The sequence below is a fragment of the Thamnophis sirtalis genome, unplaced genomic scaffold (assembly GCF_051295495.1).
Source record: "Thamnophis sirtalis isolate CommonGarterSnake01/CBP01778 unplaced genomic scaffold, rThaSir2_p1.2 scaffold_2, whole genome shotgun sequence".
Classification (NCBI taxonomy): Eukaryota; Metazoa; Chordata; class Lepidosauria; order Squamata; family Natricidae; genus Thamnophis; species Thamnophis sirtalis.
The window spans coordinates 172,386,792-172,395,037 of NW_028261382.1; the positions used below are offsets into that span (position 1 = coordinate 172,386,792).

The window sequence follows — 8,246 nt, forward strand, 5'->3', positions numbered from 1 at the left end:
CTTTAACCTCCTTTCATAGCTTATAAGCTGCTTTATTATGCTTATTCTTGGTTTGTTCTTTTAAATTTCAGAGTTTGTTACCATGCATATGCAAATATGAAAAAAAAAATCAGCCTCAAATTTGCAGTCATTCAATACTGTATTTATTCTCTCTATATATGTGTGTATGTGTGTGTGTGTGTGTGTGTGTGTTGTATTTGTGCTGATAAATAAATAAAGGGAGACTAGTATAGATCTATTTCAAGCTATTTAGCTCTCATCAGCTAGCCATACCCTTACTGGGATTCGAACCTGTGCTGTATTACATATATAACAAAGGCAACAGTAAAAATATTGGGTTTCTGTCGTGATGGACTCTTATGATGAACCGATTGACAGATAATGGAAGCAGTTAGCTTCCATAATTGGGGCATACCAGGGATTGTGACACTATCTATCTATCTATCTATCTATCTATCTATCTATCTATCTATCTATCTATCTATCTATCTATCTATCTAATCTATCTATCTATCTATCTATCTATCTATCTATCTATCTATCTATCTATCTATCTATCTATCTATATTGTTGTATTTGTGCTGATAAATAAATAAAGGGAGACTAGTATAGATCTATTTCAAGCTATTTAGCTCTCATCAGCTAGCCATACCCTTACTGGGATTTGAACCTGGGCTATATTACATACTAGGCAGACATCTTAGCCATTAGGCCACAAAAATCTGATAGATAGATAGATAGATAGATAGATAGATAGATAGATAGATAGATAGATAGATATAGATACACACACACACACACACACACACATACATACATATAATTTATCTCAATATATTTCTTATTAAGTTTCCTACATTACCATCCATTTCCTTATCACAAATAGAATTCTGAATTGGCAACAAGGACTAGAACCTTGCTTCCTTTTACAAATGCAAGATGGCATTATCCAGATACCCGAGATTGCCAAAGCAGAGCCTAATAGCACTACTCCAAGTCAACATTAAGAACTTGCAATCACAGAAGCAACTGTTAAGCTTTTTTTGAAGGAAAAAAAAACAAAGGCCAATAATCGTACGCTCATGAAAATGACGAGATAAATAATTATGCTGAGACATAATTATTTTTCTAAAGCTTATGTAGGTTAATTTTCTAATTAGCAGAAGCTGGAAGTACTGTGCATTCTGCATTCAGATAATATACCAACAGAAATTGCTAGCTGAAGCAAACAGTAGGGATTTTTTAAAAGGAGGGGGCAAGAGCAGATGGAAATGGATCCATTCAGAATTAAGCTGTGACTTGACTCAGAATGACAATAAAACAGGCTCTCAGAACCTTCTAATATTATCCAAGATTAGCACTGAAATAATACTGAACCAGTATCATTTGGAAATTTGGGAGAATTTATGCCATGATAACTTTTGTCCCCTTAACCATGGTCTAAGCTTAGCAGACTGGGAATGACTTCTTTGCATAGCAACCTTATCAGCTATAACACATTTGATTCATTCATTGTGCAACATGCCACTTGCACCACTCAATTTATGAAGGATCAGCACAGCTATTGGGGGGTATGACATCTGTACTTTCTCAGATGTGCCAATTCTGCACACCAAACTGTACAATATCTCACTTACCTCCTTAACTGTCTTAAAGAAGGGTAAAGTGGCTTTACTATTTTTTTAATGAACAGCTGAATGAATATCCTAGTTCTTTATTTACTTTTTAATTCCTTTTAGTCTCCCCTACCTGCACAAACCCACCTACGATCGTTAGCTCTTTATATCTGATTATGCTTGGCAATCAGGTTGCACGCTCCTGTTTTTTTTATATTTTTTATCAAGTGATCTTTTCATTAGTCACGGTATTATGGGACACTCCTTATTCTCATCTTGGAATTGTGATGGTGTAGCAGTCATTTTCATTAACAAACACACTGGTTGCATTTGTTCACATAGTCTGCAATGCCCTGCCCTATTCTGCCTTGCCTTGCCCTGCCCTGCCCCAGAACAAGCCTTTGGAAATAAGGGGGAAAAAAGAATTAACAAGGATTTTTTTTTAAAAAAATGAAGTTGTAATTCTAGTCTTTGTATGACTGTACAGACTGCTACCTGTATCCTACTTGTCTCTACAAGTAAGTTCACCGATAGATTTAAAAGACATTTAAAAGACAGCCTTGCCTTATAATAGTTCTTACCCTTCTTTTAAACATTGATGCATTAAGAAATTAGAAATTAAGTAGGGTAGAGGGGAAGGATGGTGGGAAGACGGAAAGTTGGAGGGGGGACGAAAGAAAGGGTGTATGGAGGGTCGAAGAGGTACATTGGGTTTCTATTTTGGGGGGTATTATTGACAAGAGGAATGGCTGTGTTTATTGTTTAATGTTATATGGCCCCGGTTCTGTACAGTATATGTGTGACTGTACGAAAATGAAAATAAAACTATCTATAAAGAGAAGAAATTAGAAATTACGTTTTAGAAACAAATGCAACCCAAATTTAATCACAAATCAAATCTTACCACGACTTCTCCACACTTAATAAGCGACGTGAAAATGACTTTGCATATAGAGGGGTAGGAATTTCAAGAAGCAACATCCAATATTGCTTGGAAAAAAAATTCTATTAATTTTGTGATACTAAATTTCCCCTGCCCGCTCCCCTGCTTTGAAAGCTCTCAAAATCTGTTCCAAAGGGCTTTGATAGACCATATCAGATTTTTGCAGGCAAACAGTAACTGGGGAGACACAATCATCTTCCTCTTGATTCCATCAATTGAAATTGTTTCTATTGGCAAATTCTATTGGCTTTCTGAGAGTTGATCTAGGTAAGGAGATATTGGCAGTGTTGCCTTGAAGGCAGTTTATCCTCCCTGCTCTGCACAAGGAAAAGATAAACGCAATTACAGGAGGAGAGAATCTTAGAATAGAGCTGGAAGGGACCTTGGAGATCTCCTAGTCCAGCCCCCTGCTCAAGCAGGAGAATCTATACAATCTCAGAGAAGTGAGTGTCCAGTAGAGAGAGGAAGGGGGAAACATGCACACCACCCATCCCTCATGCCTGATACTGGAGAAAGCAAGTAGCTCTTCTGAGATAAAATGCTTTACAATGAGTGGGGGGAAAAAAGAGTGATAAAGGAGCATTGGCTGGTGGGAAGCTTTTTGCAAAGCGTGGAGCTAATCACTAGCCATTCCATTTGCATTTTTCATTCCTTATCAATGAAACTGCTACAGAAACCAACTTACTCCTAGATTCCCACAATTGAGAAGCTGAGAACAGACAGATTACTCAACCCTTGGGGGAGGGAGAGACTGGCACTGTCATTTCAGTAAGTTAGAAGCTGGAAGACAACCAAAAATGGACAAAAAAAAAGGTAAGAAAACCAGGCCTTAACCTCACAGGCAAGTTTGCTGAAACTTTGACGAACAAATAGTTTGCAATCAGAAATATATGTGCCAATGCTTCTATGTTTCAATATGCAAACTTTCTCAAACGTTATGATTTGTAAATGCCTAATGTTGAAGAATGATACATTCCTAAGAATTGAACAAAGTATGGTAGCCAGAGAAGAGGAACACAGTAACAAAAACTACATACTGATATTGTTGCAGGCAAAAAAGACACTTAAGAAAATAAAGAAAATAACCAAAAAGGAAAAAAAATATAACTATTAATGTCTGAAATAAGGATATATATATAGATATATATATACATATAAATATATAAGTATGTGTATGTGTATGTATATGTATACACACACACATATATAATATATATGTGTGTGTGTGTGTGTGTGTGTGTGTGTGTGTGTGTATGTATGTATGTATGTATGTATGTTGTATTTGTGCTGATAAATAAATAAATATTTGGGCATACCAGGGTATACACACACACACACACACACACACACACACACACACACACATATACATACATATACATAAACACATACTGTACACACCCTAAGCAATTCCATTCATTTTTGCATGAAAAAAGTTGTTCAAATTGCATTTTTTTAAAAACCGGTTTCTCTTTCCAGATGTCCTGCCTCCATTCTCAACTTCTGGCATCTAATTTTAATTCAATTCACACAATTTCTGCCGAGTTCTTTTTGTTTTTAACAATTAAATGACAGAAATTCAGCGGACCGCTGTATCTGAAACTGGAAGGATGTTAAATCTATTCAATTTCTACTTATTCTGAATCCACAGAGATGTATGTTTCTAAAATGTACTGATTTTTGCTGAATGTTTCTGCACAATAGTTTCCAAACTAGGCTGGGTTAATACTCTGAAGATTGTTAAATATAGAGCACATATTATTGTACCAATGATAGGGTTATTACCAATGATGATTAACTAGAGTTAATTGTGTGCGTTTGTGTGTGCCTTCGAGTCAATTTTGATTCCTGACAACTGCCAGGACTAGTTTGTGCAGTTGTTCAGAAGTTGCTATTGGCTCCTTTCTAAAGCTGAAAGAGAATGACCAGTCACTAGCCCAAGGTCACTCAGCTGGCTCTGTGCCTAAAATGGAAGTAGAAATCACAATCACCCCCTCCCAATTTCTAGCCTGATGAACTAACACCAAATCTAAGGTTTCTACATGGTCTCAATGTGCTCAAACATAATCAGAAGAGGGTATCTCAATAACCATACTATCAATGTTTACCAAGGTAAGTATTCAATAAAAGTTAATGTATAGTAAATTAACAATAAATCTAGAGTCTACAGAGTTAGTAAATTGTCCACACCCAGACCCATGAAGGGGAAAAAAAAATACCGAGTACTAGAAATAAATTTTACAAAGAAAAGGAGAGAGGGACGAGAAAGGAATGACTTCCCAAACATTAAGCACAGTAAGAGATTAAAAACAAGCACGTTTCATCAGTTGCCTTTGAATGCAGGCCATCCACAAAGGGGAGATTTAATTTTGAAAACGGGTCTCTTTTAAAGTGTACTTTGCAAATTTGTGTTTTAGTGGCCCGCACAGTTGGAATTAAGAATCAACATTCTTAAGCTTCCTTTAGTAGTTTATCAACCCTGCTACAGCAACTACATCACGTAATCAACCACAGCAATGCCGTGAGGATACAAAATGGAAGTAGCTAAAAGAAGCTTTCCAATTTTGTTACTCAAAGAAAGACCCCCAAAAACCCTCTACTGAGCCCCATCAAACAAACAAAAAAGAAGGTGCTTCTGAAATGAAACCTGGATGACAAAATCAACTACTAATTTAGAAAGGCAGAAGTCAAGATTCACACCTTTACAAAGGCGGTCAATTTTTAATCTTCAGTATTATTTGCTAGTTTTGCCAATGTGTCATACCAGTGAAAGCAAGTGCTAACCAAGTGAAATAAATATTACATAAACCAGACAAATGGGCTACTATTCATGGTAATCTTTCTCTAGAAACAGTTTGGGTGCTGGAAATCAGAGAGAATCTCATATACTTGACATATATGTTACTTATACATGCATAGACAAGCCACACATACTGGCCCTCTCTCATATCCACGTGAACGCTCCTCGTTATCATATAACAACTATCTAGAGAGGATAATATGTACAAAGCATGCAATAAAGGAAGAGCCAAGGTCAACAGCTGCTCTTGCTAAGTAGGATATGTTTGTAACACGGTCTGTATTGTGCTTTTCAAATTACACATGGTTTATAACTGAATGCAGCTTCCTAGCCAGCATGCTGTCTCCACAACAGGAAAAATAAGGCACATGAAGGCAGTGTTACACTTTTTTCTCTCTCTCAAGGATACAAATAATCTTTTTTTTAAAATCTAGCTAGTGATGTAATATAAATATTGACATTATGAGCTACATTAGTTATGTGTGTGATCTATTGTATTGCATTGTATTGTATTGTGTTATTTGTATGCCGCCCTTCTCCGGGGGGACTCAGAACGGCGAACAATTCAAGGGGGAAAAGGGGGAACATAAAAAGACAAAATACAAATAATAAAAGTAAACAACAGTCGCACAACCATACATGTCGAGAGGGGAGGGAACTCATCACCCCCAGGCCTGCCGGCAAAGCCAGGTTTTGACGGCTTTTCAAAAGGCCTGGAGAGAGGTGAGGGTCCGAATCCCTGCGGGGAGTTCGTTCCAGAGGGCTGGAGCTGCCACAGAGAAGGCCCTCCCCCGGGTAATAGCCAGGTGGCATTGGCTGGTAGATGGCACCCGGAGGAGGCCAACCCTGTGAGATCTAATGGGTCTGTGGGAAGTAATTGGCAGCAGGCGGTCTCTCAAGTACCCAGATCCAATACCATGAAGGGCTTTATAAGTTACAACTAGCACCTTGAAGCACTGTAGTAGAAGCACTGTAGTAGAAGCGCGCAGTATTTTGCACTTAGCAGTTGTTTGCTAATATCTGAGTGTCTTCATACACCATTCTAAGAATCTGTCACATTCGCTCTTATATTCACCGGGAGAGGGATAATTGAAACAGAATGTTTTGATCAAATAGAATTCCCCAGCCTTAAAACTTGATATGCAGCAATTCCACTATCAAAAGGATAGTAATCACAACCATGCACGCAAAAAAAAGGACATTAACTCATCAGAAAACTTTATGCTCTCCACGAAGTTAAAACTATTGGTTTTAATCCCACAAGATACTGTAATGATGGGTGAATTATCCACCCATCTCTCCTCTCTCTCCTTTATCCTACAATTCAATAACCATAACTCAAAACTGCAGCCTGCCAAGAGCCATGACATTATCAAAACTTGCAACCAGAAGACCTCTGAACTCTGTCCTGAACCTTTTTTTTTAAGGTACCATAGGAAATAATCTTCCCCATACTCTTGAAGTCCAAATGCAGAGTAAATTCTCCATAAGAGGAGGAGTGTGGAAACGGAGGATACAATGAATTGCAACTGGACTTTTATTTTCTACACACAAATACATAGCTTAATCAGCACGGTAATTTATACGCCAGGAAGGAAGCAACTGCAGGTTTCAGCAATCAACCGGGGCTGCCCTTGGCGTCCGTTCCTCCTTAACAGGGGCAACTCTATTTATTTGCAAAGAGAAAGAAGAAAAATCTGGGCATAGGTCTATTAATTTGCAAAAAGAAAGAAGAAAAATCTAGGCATTATTTGCAAAGAGAAAGAAGAAAAATCTAGGCATTATTTGCAAAGAGAAAGAAGAAAAATCTAAGCATTGGTCTATTTATTTGCAAAGAGAAAGAAAAATCTAGGCATTATTTGCGAAGAGAAAGAAGAAAAATCTAGGCATTATTTGCAAAGAGGAAGAAGAAAAATCTAGGCATTATTTGCAAAGAGAAAGAAGAAAAATCTAGGCATTGGTCTATTTATTTGCAAAGAGAAAGAAGAAAAATCTAGGCATTATTTGCAAAGAGAAAGAAGAAAAATCTAGGCATTATTTGCAAAGAGGAAGAAGAAAAATCTAGGCATTATTTGCAAAGAGAAAGAAGAAAAATCTAGGCATTATTTGCAAAGAGGAAGAAGAAAAATCTAGGCATAGGTAAGACGCACCAGGAGAGGGAGAAACGCCAGATATTGTTTTGCACTTACGTATATCCTTCCGAGTCCCCGACGTAGCTTTTCTGGACGTAATACATTTGTTTATGAGAATGGTTGCTGCCCCCGACGACGCCGCCGCCTCCCATCATCATATGGGAGTTCACATCGTAGCGCATATCCGGACCGGACTCCGCTCGGACCATCCTGCCCAAGGTGTTGATCCTGGGATGGGATCCATTGATGCTCATCTTGAAAAGCTGTCTTTTCGCTCAAAGCCTCGGAGAAGGGAAGAGAAGAGCCAGATCACCAGCAAAGCATCAACTCGGCCCCGACGGGAACTGGAGAGAGAGAGAGAGCTGTCCTGGAGAAGGGCTGTATTCTAGTTGCTTTTTTCCCCCTTTCTTTTTCTTTCTCCCTTCTTGCAAAAGCAAAAAAAAAAAAACAACGAGCGACCAGCGCGAAACCCAAATTAGTTCCCTTTTAAGGAAGGCAGAGAGAGAGCCAGCTGGCCAGAAAGGGGGGGCGGTGGAGGGGGGGAGGTCAGGGTGGGAGAGAGAGAGAGAGGAAGCCGGGACAGGTATGCAAAAAATGGGAGGGGAGAGGCTAAAGGCAAAAGAGAAAAAGAGAGAAAAGAGAAATAAGCTAAAAGACCAGGCGTTCGGCGAGGAAAGCAAAAGAAGGCAGTTCCCAGTTGGCGTTCAAGCAGCAGCAGCAGCAGCGTCCAGGTGAGAAGAAAACCCAGCGGCGGC

The 8,246-nt window shown here is 38.6% G+C and overlaps 1 protein-coding gene across 2 annotated transcripts in view; it reads right to left on the reverse strand.

Annotated features, from left to right (window-relative positions):
• The window catches only part of DSP (desmoplakin), a 61,684-nt gene extending 53,801 nt beyond the window's left edge, over positions 1–7,883 (reverse strand). For both annotated transcript variants that reach the window (XM_087707494.1, XM_087707493.1), the window contains exon 1: positions 7,549–7,883. In XM_087707494.1, the coding sequence (XP_087563620.1) occupies positions 7,549–7,745 (197 nt within the window). In that variant the 5' untranslated portion in view covers positions 7,746–7,883. The remainder of the gene's footprint in view (positions 1–7,548) is intronic.
• Positions 7,884–8,246: the final 363 nt, after the last annotated feature.